Raw genomic sequence first — 26,313 nt, 5'->3', positions numbered from 1 at the left:
TAACACGTTAACAATTCGTCTTAATCACTATTTTGATAATCAATTAAGTGTTTTCTTTTAGCAAAAACTCCAAACATGCTCTGTTTCCAGCTCTGCGAGGAGACAACTGTTACCAAATAATGAATCAATTAATCAAGAAAATAATTGGGAGATTAATTGATGATAAAAATAATCATTAGCTGCAGGCTTATAGATAACGCAACATCTCATTGAGATAACTTATTGAGATTTAATGCAGCTTTAGTAGTGTTTAATGTGAGAGAAAGAAATGAAGCTGCTGTTCTTAACATAGAGTTTAAGCTCCTAAGAATCAGCAAGTGCTTCTGTCAAGACAATTTTGCCTTCAGAACAAAATTGAAATGATCATGAGAAGTTGTGTGTCCGATGCAGAGGCCAGAGGCGCAAAAAATAATTTAGTAAAACTGCGTTGTTGATATATTTCTTTAGGCAAAATGGCCGCAAGATTATTAGTGGCCTCTTCGGAATCAATCATTCATCTGCTTCGTGTAAAGTGATGGTCGGTGTCTCTGTTCATCTTTTCTCTCCATGCTCTTATAAATGCATAATTTATAAGCTTATTCTGTATTTCAATTATTAAAAAATGTAAATGAAACTTCTATTATCATTCAAATTCAAATGTTTTCCACCCTGTCAACGAGAAAATCTAACGCCACCGCTCGTCCCAACCCCTAACGCAATGGTATGTTTTGAGAAAGGATGCTTTTTATTTCAATTGCAAAAAGGTCCGTCTCTCTTCCTAATGTGTGACAATCGTGTTTGCTTTACTTGCTCAATCACCCACAGCTGATTGCAACAAGTTAACACCATTCTGGAAAATGTATATCACCAGCTGAAGCAACATACACACCAGGAGATCAGCCAGTAATGAAAGCCGTTACATTTTATTAAAGATGACTTTCATGTGTCTGTGTGTATGTAGCAACTCCCAACTACATTAGCCAGACCCACTCCTTTTTACCTGACAGTGAGGAAACTCACAACAGCAGAAGATACACTGTTGTCTGCACGCTCATGCAACTTAACACACGATAATATAACAACATGGGGTTGTTTATTTTAGAGTAAATGTATGATATTTTTCCTATTGCAAGTAGAGTACATACATATTCACATATGTGGTTCCCTTTACAGGTTTTATACGGGAGTGTTCTCTGTATATTTTGACTGATCTTACTGTATCTGTACGTGTGTGTGTGTGTGTGTGTGTGTGTGTGTGCAGTTGTTAATGCATTTAAACAAAACTGCTTTCCCAGTTTGCGCATCTCAATGTGTGTGCCGCTTGGGTTGTGGACACTTGTCTGTGTCTTTGTGTTTTCATATGCTGCTTGAGGGGCAGTAACACTGTGTGGGCTCACAGTGATGCTTTATGCCGGTAATTACTTGGCGGAGATGAGATGAGCCCAGCGAAGTGTCCCTTTGTTTCAGCTTTAATGACACAGCTCCTGAGCTGATAATGGCTGATAGAGAGCCTTTAGTGTAATGTAGAATTTTACAATGTCTTGGACAGAGTGAGATGCCTTTATCAAGCAGAAAGACCTCTATAGAAGAAGAGATATTCCACCAACATACCTGTGCTACACAGTTGTAGGCGAGAAGGAGGAAGGGATGGAGAAGGAAGAAGATGAACATGATAATGACATGTACCTGCCAGATGCTTGTTGGCATTGGTGTGTGACCACAGTGATATATATAATCTACTTTAATCAGAGATTAATGTAATTGCAGATGCAGTTGGTTTATGATGTCGTGTAACTTCATTACAGAGCTTCATTTCTAAACCAGGAGGACACAGAGAGCAAAACCCATCATGGAACGTATCAAACCACAGAGCACATTTCCCCTAGGACTTTATTGGACAGGTGTTTGTTAAACATACTCTTTTTCAGGACACTGCACAAATGCAATTTTTTTCTTACAGTGGGTCTTTAGTAATTCATCATCACCTTTGTCATCATATTTATAGTCACAATACGTACATAACCCCTCAACCAATCGACCGTTAACAGCACAACATGCTAAGAGAAACATACGGCTCATCCTCTCCATCTTCTTTTTCTCTTTTGACCACCAATGCTGCTGGTATCTCCACCCTGCTGAGCCACTGAAACAAGTTTGGCATGCTTAGGGTCTAATACTCAAAGTTATTCTGATTTAAATCAAATCAAATCAAAAAAATTATATAGCTCAATATCACAAATTACACATTTGTCTCAGGGGGCTTTACAGACTGTAGCATACGACAGCCTCTGTCCTCAGACCCTGGCACCGCACAAGGAAATTAAAGGGGGAAAAATGGAAGAAACCTCAGGGAGATCGGCTGAGAAGGGATCCCTCTCCCACATATAAGATGTGATCAAATATGAAAAAGATGAATCCAGGAAGATGTCAGAAAAAAAGCTTACCAGTGCCTCCAAAAAAAGAAATTAAGCGATTAACAAGTAATATCAATGGGGAGTAAAGGAATGACAGAACTACTTGCATCAGATTTTCCAGAAAATGTTTCATAAGATCTTCATAGTCACAGACTAAGTGCAAAGTAAGTCCCTGTCCAAATGTGGGAGGTTCCGCATCTTGTTCCGACATCCGTCACAAATGAATCCCGCTTCACCGTCATAGTAATAACTAATGATTGTCTTTGCCTGGCTATCGTTCTGCATCCATGTTAGTGTGAACGTGTATCTCTGTGTCTGAGTCTATATATGTGTCTGTGTTGGTATTTATCCTTAGTTAAGCAGGTTTTTCAGTACCTCTTGGCAAATTATGTCACAGCCATTATTTTTTCATTGCTAATTGTGTTTTGATTTGCCTGAGCATAAAATGAAATGGTTGAGCATTACGATCACAAACTGCTGTCGCGTTTTTTGTAGCTTTTTACACGCATGAATATGAATATGCATGTACATTTTTGTGAGCGCTGTGTGTGTACACCTGTGTAGGTGTGTGTGTGTGTGTGTGAGAGTGTGTGTGTGTGTGTGTTGTTGTCTGTACAGCTTTGATGGTGGCATTTCTAAAAGTGCCTTTCACTGCAGAACATGGTGAATAGATGGTAATTATCACCAGCTGTGCTAAAAATACCACATCCACGCTGTAGGGTGAAACCTCCTCCATCACTATTCGGGGGTTTATTATAAAATGTTTGTGTGTTTTTTTGCTATTGGATACATATTTGGCTGGCAGCGGCTTGATAGGAATTTCCTTATCTATCCTTTCCAGAGCTCTTCTGCTTCCATGTGAAATTGGCACGGTAATCTGCTGCGATTTTCCTCCCTTGCTCTTTTACCCGCACTGCTCATGTACTGTAAATAGGAAAGCAGAGAGCGGTCTCCCATGCCCTCTGCAAGCCAATGAAATCCTTCCTTGGAGGTTGTAGACAAACAGCCAATTGCCAAGCCTGATGTTGACTGAAAATGTTGCCCCAGTCTGGAGGAAGCATCGGGAGAGAAATGCTTAATCTTTCTTTTTTTCCTCCCTATCTTTTGTTCTCATACTCCCCTGTCCAGGGTATTACCATCGAGTGCAGAGAGGTGGCCGCAAGCTTGTTGATTTGCCAATTTGCTCTTCTTATTACTGGCCAAAAAATATTTGACCCGAGTGTATGCGCCTGTGTTTTCAGAGTATCCTCACTGTCCTGTGGCATGCATGGCCAGTGATGCAAAGATCAGATTTGTAAGCCATTTATTCAAGAGTTGGCCTCGACTGTCCAACGAATAATGCACATATACACCACACGCACTGCTCGCCAACTCCAGACACGAAGCACTTCAAGGTACTTTCGTCTACAATCTCAGAGTGAAGGGTTCAAAAATGTTCCCTACAGAGAGATAGGGTGCTACCTATAAACAATGAAGTCTAGGCTCTTGAAAGCTTATTTGAAAGAACAAATCAGTTTAAAAAGAAAGAGTTATTTTATGAATTTGATAGATCAAAAAGAAACATTCCCACACACTGTCCCCACTTGCTTATCATTTTATTGTATCAAGCAGTAAGAATCAGAACAATATAAAATCAAAAGTAAGGTTGTGGAAAGTGAAACAACAACAAGATGTATACAAATAACTGTATTTGCTATTTGCTAGCTCACTTTTAGACTAATTAACATGCAGTGTACCCGACTACACTTTCAGAAAACTAGCGCTGGCAGGCAACCAGATTTGAACCTGGACATTAAACAGTTATAACGCATCACACAGATACGTAACAATCAGAACTGTATTTTGTACATATCACGCAGTAGCTTTAGTCTCTCCTGACATGACTTACCTGACTCTTGGTGAAGTCCCTCTTCACAACTCAGTCTTGAGTCGAGAGTCTGAACAGATAAGTACCCAGTTATCAAATTAATTATTAAATTCCTTTGGACAGAGAATTGCTGCTTACACAGAGATGTGTTGGATAGCGCTTAAATGGGATTGAACTTGTTTATTTTTACCTTTTACCTACTTTGTATTGATTTCAACAACTCCACAGTTTCTCAGTAGCATTGAATGTTTATTAAGTATTACTTTTACTATCAAAAATACAATTCTGCACACTTCTAAACAAATTGCTTCCTGTCTCCCTCTCACACTCACGCATTCTGCAGCAGAATTGTTTTTAAGGTGTTTAACAAGTTTACGATTTTATTCATTTGAAAAAGTTCAAGATGCACGAAGATGGATTTTAGGAAACCGCATATGAACCCCTACATGACCTTTCCTCTAAAGTATTTACTCAGTCTGCAGTCTTGTTTACTGACTGATTACCTATATCTGTGCCCCCTGGTTGTTTCCCAGTCACATTTCCACATTTCCACCCCACGGGGGTGTCTTCCCCTTTCCTGACCGTGAAGAAAGAGAGTAGGGAGATGGGTGATTAAAAAGAGGAGAGTCGAAGTGGAGATTAAAAGTTAAAAGTGAACACCAGAGGGTGGAGTGTCACAGTAAACCCCCGCTTCACATGAGGTCTCCTCTCTGTCTCACTCTCTCTTTTTTCCCCCTTGAGGCTGTTGACTCACATCAACTCACATTTGTATGTGAGCATGTGGGTCATGCATCTACACAGCTTATGAATGGGTGCACGTAGGACGCTAAGGATTTCTGTACACTTTTAATGCAGTGTCTTTTTCACATTTTTTTTGTCACTGATGACCACAACTGTGGCCATTACATCTAAGACTATAATACAAAAAAGAATTTCAAAAAGCATACAATAAAGGAGCTACACTCAAAGAGCTCCTTAAGAAGGAGTCCTAGATTATGAGTGATTCAGGTACATTCTCAGAGCAAGGACGAGACAGACACTTTGTTGTGATTGGTTGTTTAAAAAATAAAATAAATGAATTCACTCTGAGCTTTAATGGGTGGTGTCATCAGTAGGCCTAATCAATGAATGTATCCTCTATTAAAACGTGTACTTGTACGTGTACACTTTTTTATGTAATGAACATAAATAAATAAATTGTAAGCCATACGTTAAACGTTGCATACAAACTTGCGCAGTAGCTTATTCATATGCTGGTAGTTGCAGTATCTACTCGCTTTAGTTTATTTACCATGCTGGTAATTTTAGAAGTTAATGTATTTAATATTAACGGGTGAAAAGGGCGTAGCTTTTTATCAATTTTGGTGATTGCTGGCAATCTATATAATTTGCACCGTTTGTAAATGTGCCATAAACCACCTAACACGCCGTTTCCTCCTCTGCTTCGGAAACTCTTCAGCCTCTTTAAAGTCCTCCTCCCTACCCCTAGCAGTTTTTCACCTTTGGATCTCTCCTACGGGCTAAGATGCTTTTATCTTCACCAGGATCTAGTCATGACTGTAAGGGGGAAGCTCTTAAGAAGAAAATAATTCTTATAATTTTGTCACTAGGAGAAATAATTTCTACTAGGAAGCTTTATGAATACGGCCCCAGCAGCTTACAGTAATATAATTACAATTTGACATTCTGCACCAGCTTGAAATGGGTATTCAACTCAATGATTGCAGGGAAATAACAGTATTTAAAGTCAACATAAAGTGTGTGCCTTCCTGCACAAGCCTCACTCAGCAATCACAAACAGATGTCATGAAGCAGGTTTATTTATTTATATAGAATAAAAGTGCATTTTATTTCTGTGACTGAGCAAAGACAAGTAGATGCATGGATCATCACAGCAGAGAGGGATCAGGGTATGGTAGTGTTACATAGTTGGGGGTGCATCCAATGATTCATTTCTCGATTAATCAAATATTTTATGTTTCTGAAAAACGTCAGAAAATAGAGAGTTCTTTACATAGCTTGTTTAGTCTGACCAAATCTCCAAAACCCAAATATATTTGGTTTATTGTTATTTATGGCAAAGAAAGGCAGCAAACCTTCATAATTTGATCCGGAAATAGCCAATGTTTGGCATTTTTGGATGAAAAATGACAGTTAATCGATTACTTTTCCGGTTTCCCCTCTAAAAAAAGTAGTACTTCAAATTCAACTTTTTTAATACTTTACTACTGTGTAAGTAAATATGTATTCCTTCCTTTTTTTACTCTCAGGGAGTACTTTGTTTAGATGTCAAAATTACAAAAAAATTATTAATTTAAAAATTCTAGATCCAAAGGAATGCAAGAAACCAAAGACAAGGGAGAAATAATAGTAATGATAACATATTATAATAAATAATTAATGTATCTCCTTTAGTGCATGGTGTTAACATATCAATGCAGCAATGTGCAATTCACATTTTGATGTTAAAATGACATATACACATATACAACTCTTTAAATCCATCCCTTCATTGGGCTTATATTTTAAAGCAGGAAACTGAAATATGCTCCACTGTTTACCTCCAGTAACCCGTCCTCATCCTCTCCCTCTTTGTCCGTAGCGCACTGAGTGAGTGGGTGCTGATGGAACATGTGCGATCTCTCAGCGTAATGCACTGCAACGTTAAAGATCAGGTTGTTAACACCATGATCAGGGACTGCATTAGTGGCACTGGGCACTCCTTCACTGTAATGCTGGAATGGCATAATTGACTTACTCAACACATACACCCACACTTGGACACACACACACACACACAGCCGCAATTGATGCTGGGGAGCACACACACATACACACCATGGTTTGCCCCTGCCTCCATTCACACACCCACACTCACTCCCACACTATTGAAACTTAAAAGCTGATGCAATTTTAATCAAAATTAAAGCCCACATGCTGTGAATTTAGATAAGTCGATTAGCAGACTCATTAACCGTTGTTTGTTTGACTTTTTGTTTGTTGACTTTGTATTCTTTATACTTTTAACATCGTATGCCTCTTGTGGTGTTTCCTCTTCTCTTTGATTGTTCTCTCACTGTCTTTCAAGACTCTTGCTTAGGGTGTAGAGCCAGAACATCTGCACATCTTAAATGCTTTCCTCTGAATCCAGTTAGTAGGCCTAACTGTTGTCACTGCCATTATAAAACTTGGTTCTTAGTTCTTTACAAATCTACTTTGCTATTCTACTGTCTGCATTTGAACAAAAAGAGCTACCGTTTTTTTTTTGATACTGCTTTTATTTAGGGAATGAGATTCATCATTTTCCTATTCCATCTATCGTACAGACCGAGAGGAAAGATGGAACACAGCCAGTGAGAGGGAAGAGACAGGTAGAAAGGGTTGAGTAGACACAGACAACCTGGCAATTGCAACAATGGTCTCACAGATAGAGCTGATTGTAGCCAAACCTTGCCAATGACAGCTGTACTGCATGCATGATGGAGCACATTCGAGTTGAATACCGGGAAGAGACGGAGGGTGGTGAGGAGCTTGATGAGGATTGCATAGAGCCAGTGAACAATGGGTAAAAGGAAACGGGCCGAGCCAGAAAATGAAAGGGATAAATCAGGTTTCGGAGAGAGAGACAGAGGAAGTGAGAGGAACGATGGAACAGGTACTAAGGAGACAATGGCAGAAAGAGAACAGAGTGAAGACGCAATGGGGCCTTGTCTGCTGCAGGTGCCGTTGTCTCTGTGTGCCACATGCAAGTGTGTGTGTGTGTGTGTCGTTGTCTGTGTGGGTACATTTTGTGTAACCCAAGATCCCCATTTTTGAAGTATCCTAATTTTCACTCACGATGTGAGGTTGTGGTCAAATCATGTATTTGTCGTTTGTCCCTCTGCACTGGAAGTTATTTTGTTTGCCAACAAGCAGGTCTGACTCATTACTAAGTCTTTCCAAAGCGCCCTGTAGCTCCATTTATTTTGCTCATTACACAGGTTACAGGGAGGTCATGTGTTCTTTGTTAAAACTGTTGAATGATTTGAAAATAATAATTATTTTGGATCAAAATGAGCCAAAGAAGTTAATCACACAGGTAAGAAGTAATAAAGGGCAGTGGTGGAAGAAGTACTCAGATAGTAAAAGCAGTAATACCGCAGTATAGTGTATATATAATATGATCTGCATTCAAAAATATTACTAAAGTACTAAGTAAAAGCATACAAGTATTAGCACCAAAGTATGCCTAAAGTACAAAAAGCACTCATTATGCAGAATGACCCATATCAGAATAATTATATTATCGGATTATAAATATTGATGCATTAATATATAATTATCATTAATATTGCAGCGGGTAAAGGTGGGGCTATCTTCAGCTGCTGAGTAGCTTAATCTTTAATAATACGTCATAAGTAATTTGTTGATTCATATTTTGTATTAATAAAACTGAATCTGCAAAGTAGCTAGTGACTCGTTTTATCAAATAAATGTAGTGGAGATGAAATGGAAAGTAGCATAACATGGAAACACAAAATTGTACTTGTGTTTAGTTACATTCCACCACATTTTCAGATGAAGGTTCAGTAAATGTCTGATTCTGCAGAATTGGCATGATTGACGTTCATGTATTCTTTTTCATGTGTGCTTGGTATGGATTTCTTTGGACTGGAGAACAACGTGCTGAGAGAGACCTGGAGAGGTTGTGAAAGTGATAATGGGTTGTAATGAAGGCTAGCTCTGGACACCATGGTCCTCTTTGGCAGGCAACAGAGATACAGTTGCCAGGTGTAAAGAGGTCAGGTGCAGAGGACGCAAGAGACGGGTGAATAGGACACGTAAGCAATTCTTTCGATTCAGAAACTGTGCCAGAGTTTCCTCACGCCCGAAGGTCGTCATTCCTGCAACCTCACCGCATTTTATATCACGGGACACTCTCTCATGCCAGTGGCGAGCGACAGTGTTTTAATCACAGTTCAAGGTGCTTGTTTAAGCTAACAAGAACATTACAAAAATTGCATAATATTTTAGGCCCAATGAAATGGCATATTATCCCCCCTTAAGATTTGGCAAACCTGTGAGCAAACAGTTTCCTATTTACACATTCAGCCGATACAGATTCTGCATTCATATGCAGATATGAATGCAGAATCTGTAGGCAACAGGACAAGATTTTGTTATTGAAAGCCTTCTGGTTTTCATTTGTAGTCCGTTTGTATCGAGTAGTATTGATCGATCACGCGAAAGAGGCTGAATACATTGCCCAAAATAGTCTGAATAGCTATAGCTTGGCTAATAAAAAGCTAAATCATAGCGCATGGAAGAGAAAGCCTTGCCTACACCTGAACCCCAGAAATATTGTTCACCGTCCCCAGAGGCTAAACGTTTCAGACCGAGAGCCAATGAGTTCCCATACTGTCCTGTCTTATCTTATAGTCCTGTCGTCTCCTGTCCGAGTCTTCTATCCATTATCTCTCCCCGTGCTCTCATGTCTTTGCCTATTTTCCCTTCCAATGACGTCCCTTCCTTTTCTTCACTTTTATATGATGTTATCAAACTATCGAGATTAAAATCTTTTTTTAACTAATGTTTTGCTTTAATGTTGATCATAAATTCTATTTTATGGCTTTTTTTGTTTGCTACTATCCTGCCTATGTGTGATATATTACATACTATTAAACTGACTGTTCCACTGTCAGAGCTGACCCACACGTTTAAAGAAGACACTTTTACTTAGAAAATAGAAGGGGGGAGTAGACATTTAGAGAAGTCTCTCCCGCTGCCTTGGTTGTTAGTTGTTCCGTCCTTAAAAGAAAACAAGGCTGAAGTTGTTCCCCAAAAGCAACACAGCATTTCTCAAATTAAAAAGTCCTTGTCAAAGTCAACTAATTGATATTCTGTTCACCCCTTTGCACTGAAAAAAAAAACTACCATACTGGTCGTAGAACATGGCTGGTATCCCAAACATTGTAAAGGTCAATGTACATCAGATTTTCACAATTGGTGGGTCAAGACCCAAAAGTGAGTTGCATACTAATGTATTGTACTGAATGCTGACTGAAGAGACCGTGACCAGCACTGACTAGCATTGCATGGAAGTTGCTGTGTGTTTGTCTATTGACTCTCACTATGACTCTGGACCATTTCGCCTTCCCATCCTGCTCATCTCTAAAATGTGTATTTTTGTTTTGTCACCCACAAAAGCAAATATTCATCTTTTGAAAACATATTTTAAGTTGTGTGTCCACGCAGGAATAGAAACACAAAAAGAAGAAGGCAAACTATTATAGGCAGAAGTATGCAACACTGTGCTCCCTCACCTTGAAATGGCAGTGTTCCCCTTGATAAAAGGCTAATAAAGCCTAATCAGGACTGATTAATTACATCGATAGGCACTGCCAGCTTATTTGATGGCTTTATCTGTGTTTTGCACCGGGCTGAGGCGATGATGGTGTTTCTCAGGAGGACCTGGAAAGATTTAGCCCAAGTGAAGGTTACTGGTGCTGGAAAAGAGAAGGTAGGGTGGTGGGAGGACTGTTACTCTGGCAGTCCACTAAAGTGAGTTATACAATATGTCTGAGGGCTTGTGTTGGTGAGGAATAGATAAGGTATGATGACCTTTAAACGTCTGCTCTATGTCGTTTTCCCTGCATCGAATCACCCGTTACTTGGTTCTGTGTCTTGTCAGTCTCTGAAAAATCAAGTCCAGTCAATCATTCCTCTGAATGATAACACATGTACTGAGGCTTTGTATTGGATGGCAATCATTCTCCTCAGAGGCCCTTTTCAAGTCCTGTTCTTTTGGGTCATTACAAGAGAAATCAATGTGGCCTTAAGACATATAACCACCACCGTTCACCTGTGCAAGGGATTGAATCGCTGCTGCTGCTGCTGCTAAATATATTTTTATATCAGTAAGATGTTGTCTTGATGGCACTTGTTATCCTAACCACATACATGACTGAAAATATTACATTATGTATTTCTAATCAGTTTAAATGTCAGGGTGGTGAGTTGACACCTGGTTCAGATTTTAGATATCATCGAAGTGAAATAAGTTTGAAATGAGCAAAGAGTACTTTCACAGAAGTTGAACTTGGGCTCAAACAGTTTTATACGCCAGGTTAGTAAAAATGATTACACTGCACCTGTGATTCCACTATGATGACTTCTGAGCCTGTCTTCTCAACACTAAATTGCAAACGATGAACACACAAAGATAGACGACACCTTCAAAAGTCCCGACGGCTGGTTTCAGCTCGAATTTACAAAATTTAACAAAAATTTGTTCATTTACATGTAAACATACCAACATATGTATGCCTTCGGGTATTTCTGATAACATGTCACAAATGTTTTAAATCACCTGAGTATCTTTATCTCTTTCTCGTCTTTTTTCTTCTTCATGAATCGCCTATAGCCTTTGCAGGCTTTGCCCCTGTGTGGTACCTCAGACTTCAGAGCCTTTGGGATGCAGGGAGCCATGTGCTCTATATTTATCTTGCTTTATGATTTATTAATAGTTTCCCCAGTATGCGCAGTACTAAAAATACAGTGGAGGCAGAGCACCACATGCATCTGGCTAGAAAGGGAGTGTGCGAGCTGAGGAGAGATTTGTCAACTCAGCAGCTTTCCGCTGTAACATCATGCACGTCTGGGATGATCCAGGGTTTCAGGTTACCTCTGTACGCAAACTACTCTCTGACTCAGCACTTGAGTGACCCAGACATTCTGTACAGCGATAACACAATTCAGCAAGTACAGATTGAAGCTAAGACACATGATACATATTTAAGTGTAATAATTGTGTTTGAAATCTCACCACTGTGTCTCTCTTTTCTTCTTATCTCCAGTATGAATACTTCAATGCGGTGTTGATCAATGAGGTGGACGAGGAGGGGAACAGCGCTGAGCTGGGAGGAGAATTCATCCTGCAACCCAACGACCACTTTAACAACCTGTCAGTGAACCTCAGTCTCAGCGTGGTCCAGGTGCCCACCAACATGTACAACAAAGGTATGTTCACTACCTCCAATGTATGATGAAGGTGTCCAAAACACATTTAACTTCACCATAAAATATCATGTACATTTTAGCCTCTCAGGAACACATTGTTTTGCTGAATTGTTCACAAATTTGGGTTATTGAAGCCCCAAGAATCAGTACAACAGCATGTGTGCTGGTGCACGTGGATGTACGCCTGTGTCCGGAAGAGGATTTGAGTTCATTAAGTGTAACTCTTTGGATCATCCCTACCACACACTGACTTAATTAGCAGTTAAATAATTAGACATTTTGCTAATTTACCATCCACTCAAGTCCAACCCATGAAGTCATGGCCTAGCACAATGCTCAGTGGACAGAGTGAATGTCATGTCGGCTTAACCCAAGCTACCAGAGGCACAGAAATTATATGGAGAGAGAGAGAGAGGAAAAGAAGGATGAAGCAAATGAGATAGAAAGTAGGTTAAGTCAGACTGATGGAAGGTCTGAGCAACAGATTAATTACAGCTAGGTGGAAAAAAAGAGAAAAAGCAAGTGAGAGTGACAGGAGGAGAGTGAATGAAATGGAAAGGAATTGAATGAAAGGGCTAGGAGAGTGAAGCTGGCAGGCCGATATAGGAGAGGAAGAGTCATTTTGATTTGATTCACAGGCAAATGAGTCGAAATGCACACACACACACACACACACACACACACACACACACACACACACACACACACACACACACACCGCGAGAGCTTTAAGAGTTTAAGATCTGCCGGCTGTGTTCACTGGTAGTGATAACGTGGATGTGTTGGCTGAGACTGCAGCGAGCTCGTTGGTGGGTGCAGCATCACGAGAGGCTCGGGGGAAGGAAACCGTTTGCAACGATTCTTTCAATTATTTAAAAAACATTTTCAAATTGTTCTCCTTTGGATTTAATTTGCTAAAGTTTTAAAATCGATTCATGCAGCAGTTACAGTAGTGTTAACAAGGAACCTTAATGTTTCTTTACTGTTTTCTCAAGCTGACATATTTCAAATATTTTCACGTATGGTAAAACAAAATACAAGACATTGGTGTTGCTGTGTTGTGACAGGTGAGAAGTGAGAAGAAGTATGATCCAAGTTTTAGCAATACATCAACGGGTCTGAAGGCTTGACAGATGCCACAACACTGCACAGTGACCTATAATAATATAAGACAAGATTTGAGCATCTCATTGAAATAAAGGTTCTTTTGCGCAGCGCTGCTTTTTTTTTTTTTCTGATTACGTCCGTACTTCTGAAACCCTCATGGTAGCAAGTCACTGTCGTCTGAACCTGTTTTTTATGCTGCTGAAGAGCTGGCTGTTACCTTTGCACATCATAAATGATTCGGTGGCAGCAGTGATGAATTAGAGGTTAAGTCCATGATAGCGGAGAGCTGCATGCCCTCGGAGATTAATCGCAGGAGAAGCACACCACATCAAGCATCCATCTTCCAAACTCACATCGCAACCAAAACACACCCTACACCATCATACTTTATGAGGCTACATGACAGAAACATGTACCACGTACGCTGTGAAGCAATGCACACATTTGCAGCAGGTCGATACACTCTTATGTCCTCATGTCCATGCACTTACACTTTTACACTCTCTGAGATGGAGTAGTGTGAGCATGAGCACCCATCGCTTCTCGTTTCTCCCTTGTTTCTACTCCTGCTTCCTCGCTCCTTTTGTTAATACCTTCATCCCTAATCACCATAAGTAAGCACGATTTGAGCTCAGATCGCTCTGACTGGGTAACCTACACAGTTCTACTTTTCAATATCGAGTACATGGCACGTGTGATTATATAAACTCATGGGAGCTCCTTTGATCAGATTAAATTAAGGAGTGCATTAGTTGAGATGAATTTAAACGACAGCTTAGGAGGAAAGTAGAGCCCATACTCCCTCGCTCATCATGACGAGTTCAGATTGTACTAGACACTCAAACTGCACCAGAAGTGACTGTATTGTTGTGTAAATGGAGCCTGGATCAAATCCAGCCTCCTCTACACTCCACTCCATAGAGGTGGATGGGTGTTTACTATCAAGAGAGGGCTTTAGTGTGCTAGCTTCCAGAGGACTAATTCAATCATGGCTTATTGGCATGATTGTTGACAGCAGAACAATGTTGCCAGCATAGGAGATGATGGGAAATCTGTTATCTGCTTTTCTCTATCTGTGTCCATTAGGTACTTGTCTGTCTGACTGTCTCGCAGTAATTTTCTGCCTGCCTTTCCATCTGCCTTCCTGGCTTTCTTTTTTATGTCTCTCTGAAGGCTTTTGTGTATGTGCCTCACTGTAAGATTGTGTCTGTCTGTCTGCTCATCCTCTTCTCCTCCCAATCGTTCCCGCCCCGCTTCTGAACCAAGCAAACGTGTGATAGTAAGCGGCTGTATTAAGCTTGCAAACCAGTTACATGCTTGACTCTTGCAGCCTGTAAATTGAAGAGAAGTTCCAAGGATTGAATATTCCCCAGCATACATCACCATAAGGTTGGATAGGATCATAAGCAAACGCTGTAGCATTTGGATGCACATGGGCCGCTGGAGTCAAAAGCAGAGATGGCAGCTAGTAAGAACTGCTAAGCTAGTTAGCTTTAGCAGGAGATGTCTGTTTTATTTTCATCACGATTGGATTTAGCTGCTTCAAGTTGTGTGGCATAACACAATTGAGTTACCAAGATAACAGTTAGTAGATAATAGTTTTATCAAAATTGATATTTTTCATTTGCAGACAACAGATAGTGAAAAATCAATAAGGGGAATTGGTTTAAGTTAGGTCTAGTTGGCCAGCTGTCTGTGGAGGATAGTTCTTTAAGTGCAATGGTGGGTGTAAGAGATATTACAAAGCCTCAGTGAAGTGAGTGCAGCCTGCAGTAGAGTGTCAGAGAAAACACACATTTCTATGGCATAATATCTTTTATATAGTAAAAAAGACGCCACAATGTCAGATTCAGGTCTTAACGCAATTATTACTCAAATATGTAATTACTTCATGTTGCCTTCGTAGGGCAGAACCTCCTACTGTCTCTCCTTTTCCTATTCTCTTTTATCTTTTCACTGTTTTACTGCAAACACTTTCCCCGTGTAATGAATAGGTCCTGATAGTGATCTGTAGGTGCAGTGTATGACACACTATGAGTGGTTGAGCGGGCATAAGAGAATACCTGTACCAACCTCCTGGACTGTAAACATTGTTAACCTTTTTATTAATCTCTCCTTCTTTTTCCCTTTAATCCCTCAGACTCTGCGATCGTCAACGGAGTGTACTGGTCTGAGGCCTTGAATAAAGTGTTTGTTGATAACTTTGAGAGAGACCCATCACTCATATGGCAGTACTTTGGCAGTGCCAAAGGCTTCTTCAGGCAGTACCCAGGTAAGTGTGTTGGTTTGTGAGGGTGGAGCAGTGTTAGGTTGTGTGCGTGTGTGTGTTTGTAATTAAGTTGCGGTCTCCCTAAAGCAGAATGACGGGTGTATGGGAATCTTCAGTGACCGACAGCTCTAGACTGGAGGCTAACAGGATGAGAGAGTGCAGGAGGGGGTAGAGTAGATAGAAGAGAACGGGCGGGGATGAAGAGAGTCAGGTGAGAGAGTTTTTAGAGATTAGACGGTGAGCGAAGACGATGGATAAATTTAACATTTTCAGGTGACGTGGAATGATTAAGAACAGGACTGGCATAATATTGAAAAGTAGCCTATTGAATGAAATTGGTGCATATTATAATATTCTATGTGGCTCATAATGTGAGAAAACAAATGGAAAGGCTTCTTCTCTTTCTTATTTTTTATCTTCTGACCTCTTAAAAGTGCTTTTAAGTGTCTTTAATTATGCTTTTTAATATCACATGCCCCATTCACATCTGACATTATATATTCTGTGCAGCTCTGGCTGTCAAAAAGCTTTCTCTACGGTCCATTGTTAGGTTCCTGACCTCGAGGTCTCCAAAGTCACTGCTGCATAAAGACTTTAACTTCATTCTATTCTATTCCTTAAAGTTCACCATAATTAGAAAGAAATTACCCCTGTAAAAGCTTCAATGGGTTATTTAGTGTAATTTGGACGAGTTCTCAGTGTTATTTCTGATGCTCTCACAACACTACATTCACCTCCACTGTACTGGGATGGCAGCATACATTTAAAGTCTCTATCTGCTTGGCCATATACCACAAAAAGTAAGTGAGAAAATATGTATTTTTTTGTAATCCGGGTGAGCTGACTCTAAAAATGACATTCTGTAGAGGCAGAGGTAGTTTTAAAAAACAGATGAAAAAGCAGTGTGCTTTGGCAGAAAGCCTTTATAGCACAGATAACAGTTTCTCTTTCAGCACAAGGAAGCAGTTTGTTTTCCTTTGGTACAAATTATGCAACTCTAACATTATTGAAGTTCATTGTTTATCTTTCGACTTATGGCGCTGACTTTGTCTCTTTAAGGGATCAAGTGGAAGCCGGATGCACACGGGGTCATAGCTTTTGACTGCCGTAACCGGAAGTGGTACATCCAGGCTGCCACCTCTCCAAAGAATGTGGTCATCCTGGTGGATGTCAGTGGAAGCATGAAAGGCCTCAGGCTGACCATTGCCAGGAAGACTGTCTCCTCCATACTGGACACTCTTGGAGACGACGACTTTTTTAACGTCATCGCCGTAAGTCCACGCAGATGTGCAACCAGCTGTAAGGGGAGGGGGGTACATAAACTACTTATCCTCTTTGTTTTTGTATATATACACACACACACATACACAAACGCACAGGCCCACATCCTCTTCTCCTCAGATCAGAGGAAATGCTGGAACGAATCAGCTTTCTCTCCTGTCACGCTCACAACCAATTAGCAGTCAGCTGAATGAAGATTTGAATTGCAAAAGAGACAGTTGTGATTGGATCTCGCCTCAGGCACCCAAACCATTGTTATCGCATCTCAGTCTGATGATACTCCATGAGTGTGTGTGTTGTGCGCGTGAGCATGAGCGTGCGTACGTGAGCATGTACATGTGTGTGTCTGATGATATTTCACATCAAAACGTTGCTAGTCACTTTGCCAGCCTCCGTTCTCTTTCTCCACACAACAAAGTCTTCATAATCATTTGTTATCCTAATCACGTTATTTAGAAAATTATTCTTTTGAAAAATAAAGGAAAGGAGGATTTAGACAATCAGGCAGAAACATATTGTTTTCTCCTTTCCCTCTTAAAAAGGATGTGTCATTTTGACTCATCTGTTTTCTTCTTCTTTTTATTTGTGCTACTTTTCCTGCGTTACTTTCTATATACATGAAGGAATTTCTCCCATGGAAGACACACGGTTGTGCAAAAACTGTTATGGGTTTTGTCTAATGTATCTGCTGCGAGACAAAAGTCTATCTTGTGCAGTGTTTCATACTGCACTGTATACATACACAAAAAAGACATACATTCACAGATGAATATGCACACACACACACACACACACACACACACACACACACACACACACACACACACACACGAGGGTAATATTGCTGGCTGTGGAGGAACACACTTCTATTCTCTTTCTTGGTCTTTGAAGTCTAATTCATACTCATGCATTAAATGATGAGTATTATCACAGAATTGCAGGCACTGGGTACATTGTGTACTCTACAGTGCGTGCATGTGTGTGTGTGTGTGTGCTTTTTCATCAAGATGAGTGAAGTTTCTATCATCTTCACATTTTGCATTTTTAAACATTAGATCAAACATTTCTGTAAGTACGCACATTTAAAGTGACAAAAGAAGTACAACTTTAATTTTTCTCCCCCTTTTGTATCTGCATTTAGTACAATGAGGAATTGCATTATGTGGAGCCGTGTCTAAATGGAACTCTGGTCCAAGCAGATGTCCCCAACAAAGATGTAAGTTTCTTTCTTGTCTCCCATTGTTTTCTCCTGTTGCAGTCCATTAGAAAACATTGATGGTTTCTTGTGTATTACACACAGCGCACATTTATATGAAAATATGCCAGTGATAAATTGGTGCAATCTGAACAGTATACAGTGTTGCATCTTGTGTATAATATGTAATCCCAGTGTTATATGAATCTACATTGAGCATGCGTGTGTGTGAATGAGTGAGGGAGAGTGTGTGACCTGTTAATCAGCCTGTCTCTGAACCGGGTGGTGATGCTCCGATAGTGATTTCCAGATGGCAGGGGAGAGAGAGGGAGAGAGAGAGAGAGAGAGAGAGGGGGAGAGAGAGAGGTAGGGAGAGAGAGAGGGATGGAGAGAGAGGTAGATATGGCACGTCGAGCTTGATTGCTGAGATGGCTTTCTTTCCTCTCATCTTTCTTGCTCTCTCTTGTCTTTTCCTTCTCTCTTTTTTCTCTCTTTCTGTCTTTCTTTCTTCTTTCGCTCTCTCTCCTCTCTTTCTTCTTCTTTTCTCTCTCTTTCTTTCTCTTTTTCTCTCCTCTCTCTGCTTCTCCTCTCTTCTTTCTCCTTCTCTTTCTCTTTCTTTCCTCTCTCTTCTCTTGCTCTCTCTCAGAGAGAGCTTAGCTGGGTTGACTCGTGTCCTTAAAGGGGAACTCCACTGACGTTACACATTAAAGTCTGTTTATGAGTTTACAGGTGAAGAAAAGCTTTATAAAGCTCTGCAAAATCTGATAAATTGCCTTAAGTGAACACTTGAGGTAACGCTTGTTCAGTCAAAAGAAATCTGCGAGTGGTGAGTTAGAAAGATCTCTGCAGCTCACTCCTCATCTCTTGAGGCTGGGTAATGTAGGCGCCAGGTTCTGACAAGAAGAACCGTGGAAGAGAAAATAAGATATTTCTAGTTCTGCTGCGTTCAAGTTAATACTTTTCCCCGACAGTGTTATAGAAGTGCAATGCAAAGTCGGTGGAGTACTCTTTTAATTATGGTTTGACTTTTCCTGAGGAGGCAAGTGGCATAAATATTAGCATGTAATGTGGTTTGGGGAATGTTTTTTTTATTTATATCTAACTGTGTTTATGTGTGTGTACACTGACCGGGCTGTTTTATTAAGATGGCACAATTCCATCTCTTCCAAATTCTTTAAAAATTCCATTTAAAAGTACAATTTCTAAATGGAAATAAATGCAATGACCTCTATTACCTCCAGCCCAGGCCTAACCTTTTTGTGGTGAGGCTGTTTGCGCATGGACTACTTTTCATACACCGCATGCCAAATAATGTAGTACTTATGTGTGTGTTTTCATCCGTGTGCCTGTTGGTGTTTAAGTTGGTTTCTGTTTATTTCTTAGTAAGTGTACACTTGCATATGGATTAGCATTATGTGCTTAATTCCAGATGGTAGTTGAATGTAGAGGAAGTCAGCCAGCTAAGAGGGGAAGGCAGGCTGCACTAGTAGATAACGCTGATGTCGTTTACTTCAGCTGGGGGCAGGGAAGTGACTGTCACACTGGAGACTTAAACTTACTGATCTGACTTTCCAATATCTGTTATTTCATACCCAAACTTTAACTGGGTCATAATTACCTAACTTGTTAACAAGCATCTGAAGGTAATCCATCCTGTCTGATTTAGTACGCACATGTAGCTCCTGGCTAATGTTTAAAGCCTAAGAGGTAAACACTCGAGATGTTGAACAGTTTTAGACTCAGGGCAGTCCTCTGAAATGCAGCTGAACAGTTTGCTCCAGTTGTGTCACAAATAGACAGACATCTAACAGATGACAGACGCAACAACTAACTAAAGAAAGTAGAACATACACCCAGAGAGAACAAAGGATTAATGTGCAGCTATAAAAGCATCAACAATGTTTAGGTTAGAACAGGCTGAATCTGGTTAAAACATATTTTAGACATTGACATAGGTGTAACTATTGTTTTTACAGCATTTCAATGATGATATTTCACGCTGACGGGTACAAACTTCTCTTACTTTTCAACCAAATCAGCTCAGTCTTAACCAAGACACTTTTAATGGGCTGGACTTTTTGATTGGATGCAACAACGGGGCTTAAATCTTTCTTAGTACCTGTTGATTTAATGCTTGCTAATGTTTTTTAATGTGTCCTACCGACATCACCTCACAGTACTCAATATTTCTGCTCAGCAAAACCAAAACGCTTATATGTTTTTCCATGTATTTCTCATTATTTCACCTGCCCCCATGCTGAGATAAATAAGTTGCCATACAAATCCAAACCTTAGGCTTCAACAAGCTGCAATTTAAGATACCTTTTTGTTCTTTCATTATTTTGTCCCTGTAGCCAAGGTTTCATTAAGCTGACTGCTGTGATCATTTTTGAGCATAAAAGGTGTCTGAAGCACTGAAGGGTTTGATGTCCAATGTACATTTCAGAGCCTTGTGGTGCAGCACAAGAGGTTGGGCCATTTCAGCAGCACACATACACACACACACAAACACACTCACTGGACACACACAAAACCACACACACTTTCTGAAGCGGCCACTTTAGTACACTGCTGCGCCAGGGATTGAACACAGCCCACTGTGCTGAGACAAATCACTTCGATCTTAACTCTCTCACACACACACACACACACACACACACACACACACACACACACACACACACACACACACACACACATAGTCACATGCAGTAGGTAAAGTTTGCCATGCTCCAGGGTACAGCCTTTTTTTGGAACCGATTAACCTTTTTGTGTGTGTGTGTGTGTGTGTGTGTGTGTGTGTGTGTGTGTTTGCGTGTGTGTACGTTTGCAAGCAAGCTCTAATATGGGTTTATGCTGCTTGGGCCCCCTACTGTGTGTTGAGGGAGTAAGGAGCAGAAGACTGGAGGACATGAATGTAGAGTGAGTGAAAGCAAAGGGGTAGAAAAATAAAACGCTGGGAAGATGATGATGATGATGTCGGTGGTGTGTAGGTCTTGGGTGTTCCCAGGCCCTAAAATGATCTTATCTTGTTTGTAATGCCTCGGTTGCTATTGGTAAAGCTGCTCAGGGCTCAGTTGACGAGCCCATTAGAACCATTGGTGCAATCTTTAATCGCACACAAATCATGCTCAGTGAAATATTATGTTTTCTCTGTGTTATGAGCCAGTACAAATCAATTTCCTTACATTTTTATCTTTTTATTGTCAAAATCCCTAATCTTTTTTTCTCCCACAATCAATAATTACCTCTAATTCTGTCTCTTTCTGAGTCTTTTCACTCTTGTTTTGTCTTCTTGTCGCCATGATTGTAATGTTTCCAAACTTTATTTCCCAGCATTTCCGGGAGCACCTCTACAAGCTGTTTGCTAAAGGCATTGGTATGTTAGACATAGCCCTGACTGAGGCCTTCAATGTTCTCGGTGACGTAAGTAATACACTCATGCATGATCACCCCCTCCCCCCCCCCCTCCCCCCACACACACACTTAGACACACTCACATGCACACACACACACACACACACACACACACATAGAAAAGAAACAGTGTCACGCACAAAATTAATTAGCGCACTGTAATTAATAGCTAATTCTCAGAATCATGCAAAAACCAAGTAAACAAGGCACTTGATGAGTCAGGTTACTGGTTTGACATCTCATTATGAACAAGCAATTAATCAAACACACACACACACACACATCTACCTAAAAACATGTATCTATCTAACTGTACACTTTGCCATTATCCAAATGTCTCTGTTCTTTCTGTAATCATACGAAGTAATGCACTCTAAAGAGAACTAGAGGAAATGTTTGGTTAAGAGCTTTAAAAATGTAGCTTGTAACCTAGTTTTAGACAGATTGGAGGGGAGTTTATTTTGTTTTTGTTTACCTATGTTAACGTCTCTCTCTCTTTCTCCCTCTCTCAAGAAGAGAGAGCCTTCTGTCTCTGCAGATGCCACTTCATCGAGATGAGTAGAGCTCTAGAATGCCGGAGTCTATTATCTCGAGACCATGAGAGGAGCGAGAGATGCAGAGCAGAGAGGGGAAGCGGAAGAGAGAGGGAGCGAGGGAGAGAGAGATGAGAGAGAGAGAGGAGAGGGGAGAGGAAGAGGAAAGGAGAAAAAGAGAGAGAGAGAGAGAGAGATAGAGAGAGGAGAGAGGCGATGGCAGCGAGAGAGAGAAAGGATCTGCTCTCCCTCTTCTTCTCTCTCTCTCTCTCTCTCTCTCTCTCTCTCTCTCTCTCTATCTCGTCATCTCTCATCTCTCTCGTCTCTGTCTCTCTATCTCTGTCTCTCTCTCTCTCTCTCTCTCTCTCTCTCTCTCTCTCTCTCTCTCTCTGTCTCTGTCTCTCTCTTTCCTCTCTCCCTCTCTCTCCAGTTCAACGAGACTGGGAGGGGTAGTGAGTGTAGCCAGGCCATTATGTTGGTGACAGATGGAGCAGTGGACACATATGATGCCATCTTTGCCAAGTACAACTGGCCAGAGAGGAAGGTAGTGTATTAAACACACAAACACACACATCACATTATTGTTCCACAACACTTGCGAAGTGAGGTCAGCTGAGCACAATTTCCCATTACGCCTTGTTCACAACTACATGAATCTGTAACCTGGTGTTCCAATGGAGAGCAGCGGACTGATGCCCTCCTGCTGCTATGAATGACTATTTCCCATATGGACACACAGTTTTCTTGTTGTTTTTTTGTCACATTTCAGAGCATGTTTTTGCCAAGTATTACTATTTGTCTGAGTTGTTCGAAAAAGGTTTTAAAAGCAGAAGGTATTGAGCTGACCCAGTATGGGGTCCTTTCAGAGGCCTTTAAAACAGAGTTAAATATGGCCGTGTCTCGGAGGACTGAGCTGTCTCTCTGCTGTCCTGCAAGGTATTTGTGGTGCTCTACTGACAGGCCATGAAATGAAATGGGAGGAGACAGAGAGAGAGAAAGAGATGGAGGGAATAAAAAGGGTTATTCTTAGGTCATTTCTTTTGTAAAAGAAAGCCCACGGGTCTTCACACTTTAAAGGTTGAGGATTGAAGTACCGTACTAAAGGCAATGGTGGATACCACCACTCGAAACACATTATATATATATATATTGCATATGAATGTGAAAGGGTACACACAGAGTTCAAACTTCCATTGTCTCAGGTAAGTCCTTTAACACACATTATTAGCCCATTTCAATATTCAATCTGTTTGAGTTTCTATGCGTTTCTATGGATGTCTATATGTTACCATAAAGGCTACACTTGTATTGTCGTGCGTTTGTGTATGTCGGCTGGTTGAAAATGTTCGCAACCCCCTCTCCACCCTCACTCCTGCCTCAAGGCTAAACAGCAGTGAGCAGAGAGGGGACAAGGCTGGTAGATAGTTCCATTTAGAAGAAGCCCCGCTGATAATAGAAGTATTCGGTCTCTGTCACTCTCTCCAGTCTGTCTCTCTCCCCGCTGCTGGTTTTTAATGGCTTCCTTCCAACCAGCCTTATATAGCATCACACTGAGAATATAGGCATGTTTGGGAAAAACTGTGATTGAATATGTGCATGCATATGGCATTTATTCCAAAAAAGCTAGAGAGATAAGATCATAAGGAAAGCATTGCAGTGAAAAACAATATCTACTGAAAAAAACAAAACACCGAACAAATTGAAATACACTCCATAATGAGTTTTTCTTTCCTGTACACCAGTGATTATTTTCAGAGAGATACTGTCACAGTTTTCAGATAACTGCCTTTTGTAGATAAATAATGTTTTAGAGACATTATATTCGTTTTGTACTCCAAAAGACCATGGTGGTGGTTCATTTAAAACAATACTGAAGGTCTCCTTGAGTGTGTGGGGCTGGGGGAGATCAGGAACACATGAAAATTCAAATAAAGCTTTTGACAGAGCAGCACCCTCATGTGGTGCCACGCCCTCAAAAAGGGGCAATAACCGATGGTGGTAAATTGCCTAATAATACAACAGGAAAACATGGACAGCATGGATTAGAACAGCAGTGGTGGTCACCTCGGGATCCCCCAGTCGGAGCTGGAGGATGTGGCCCGGAGAAGGGAAGATTGGGGTTCCTTACTGGAGCTGCTGCCCCCGCGACCCAACTCCGGATAAGCGGTAGACGATGGATGGATGGTGGTGGTCTCCCTTGATTCAAAAAGGTTGACCATTTCCTGTCTGTAGTGGCGCCAGCTCATGGGCTGTGACGTCCCAAGACACCTGATCATCTGACAGATGGTCCGTGTTTGGCACAATAAACCCCCTCGAGGACAAAAGTCTGGGTTGTGCCCTCAATGTATTATGAAAACTTAATATGGCGTTCCAAGATAGCACAGATTGATATCAATTGAAGTTAATCACTGGGCACATACACCGAAAACGTTTTCTTTAGCCATTTTTGACCCCATAGCACATTAGTGTCTTTCTCTAGCTAAGTCTGCCACACAAATGTAATTAATTTGTTAATATGGCTCAAGGCCAAATTTTTCTTGTAGCAATTTTCTTTGAAATACAGCAACGATTGTTGGGTCAGAGTGAGTCACATGATTTTCAATTAGCTAGGTGGCCATTGCACCAAAATCCCTGCACAGGTCAGCACTGATTGTGGGGACTTGTGGTGTGCCCAAAGCCACAACTGGGGGCCATCTTGCAGACGTAAGGGGAAGCTCCACAACCCTGCCAACTGATAACAGATGCTGCATGCTGTCTGTCTTTGCCAGCGTGAGCTGACCTTGAGGCATACATGTACTTACTTCAGCCTTCAGAGATTGATATGCTGGGTTAGAAAAACAACCTTGCTCATTCCTGCTTGTGCCCTTTTCTTTGTTCACTGCCCATTCTTTATCTGTCGCCACCATTTGGCAGTGCATCATGAGGCCCCAGTACCCGTCCTTTGCCAACATTGTTTCTTTTGTCCCAATAGCAAAGGGCTAACCATACTGCCTGGAGTCTACTCTGCAGGCCGGGCAGTAAGGGAGACTCCTTGGGCTTAGGCCCACAAAAGAGAGACACAGTTGCACCGGGTGCGTGTGTGGTAGGGCCAGCAGAATGGCCTAGACTGGTGATACTATGAGCCCTAGGAAACATGGAGACAGTCTCCATGTGGTCTTGTCTAACCAACCCGAATTGCGAGAGAAAGTAGAGAAGAGTCTGACTCTTCCTTGTGAGAGTCACAAGTGCAACATTGAAATCCACCGTTAGGCTCCAGCCTTGCTCCAAGAACAAGGCAACTCAAACACTCTCTTAGACTTGGAGAGAAGCAAAGTCTGTCCTCTCAGGCAAACGTACTGTATATCTCTTACGCACGGCTACACCTGCTCTCCTAAAGTCAGTCTGAAAAATATTAGATTGAATTTCAGATACAAATATTATGAAGCAAAAGATTAGAAAGTCATTAGAAATGAGAAATTCCTAAATCTTCACTAAGACTGATTAGAGTTGGTCCTGTAATTATTTAGAAGTGTTGGATCCCCTGCTTTTAGTAATAGTAGAACAAAAGCGGATACGAGATAAGGAATTTCATTAAAGGCATAAGATAGATTAATAAGATGCGTCAGTGAACGAGAAATAAATCCAGCTGCTATTTTTAGAAAGTGTGGCACAAGCTTATCAGGGTCTTGTGATTAGCTAATGTGTGAAAGCCTGACAGCCTTGTGTACGTACCACTGTGGAAGTACATTGTCATAATATATAAATCTATTTATCCAAAACGGATCTTTCACCATGACCTAATTACAACAATCATCAACCTCAGCGGACGGTGCTCACATTCAAACCAAATACATTTCAGGAATCGTCACTTTGTACCTTCATGGATGTGGTTTTGGTTGCAGGTTAAAGATGACCTAGATTTGAAATCAGCTGGGGTTTTATAACCATCAGTAGGCCTGTCTGGTCCTAGATTGCTACATATTGTATGAAACCATGAACATCACAACAATTAGCCTGCTATTACTTTGTACATTTAATGTCCAGAACTGTGTGTTCTGGACATTTGCAAACGTTTATGTGAATATTTACAATGGAAAATAAATTAATAACTTATTGGGTGCTGAATACATAATGTAGGAGCGTGAACAAAAATATGTTTGCATAGTGTCTGTGTGTGCATGGATAAATAAATCAAATCAGATGTATTTATATAGCCCAATATCACAAATTACACATTTGTCTCAGTGTGCTTTACAGACTGTACAGGATACGAC

At 40.8% G+C, this 26,313-nt stretch overlaps 1 protein-coding gene across 5 annotated transcripts in view; it reads left to right on the top strand.

Annotated features, from left to right (window-relative positions):
* cacna2d3a (calcium channel, voltage-dependent, alpha 2/delta subunit 3a) overlaps positions 1-26,313 on the top strand; it is a 116,427-nt gene that overhangs the window by 45,032 nt on the left and 45,082 nt on the right. For all 5 annotated transcript variants that reach the window (XR_003832509.1, XM_029435374.1, XM_029435372.1 and 2 more), the window contains 6 exons: positions 12,096-12,258; positions 15,506-15,637; positions 16,694-16,905; positions 18,057-18,131; positions 21,447-21,536; positions 22,491-22,604. Coding sequence is in view for 4 of the 5 variants with exons in the window: in XM_029435374.1 (XP_029291234.1) it covers positions 12,096-12,258; positions 15,506-15,637; positions 16,694-16,905; positions 18,057-18,131; positions 21,447-21,536; positions 22,491-22,604 (786 nt within the window). In the remaining variant the exon portion in view is untranslated. The remainder of the gene's footprint in view (positions 1-12,095; positions 12,259-15,505; positions 15,638-16,693; positions 16,906-18,056; positions 18,132-21,446; positions 21,537-22,490; positions 22,605-26,313) is intronic.

The sequence above is a fragment of the Cottoperca gobio genome, chromosome 7, assembly GCF_900634415.1.
Source record: "Cottoperca gobio chromosome 7, fCotGob3.1, whole genome shotgun sequence".
NCBI lineage: Eukaryota > Metazoa > Chordata > Actinopteri > Perciformes > Bovichtidae > Cottoperca > Cottoperca gobio.
This window is presented reverse-complemented; position numbering and strand designations above follow the sequence as displayed.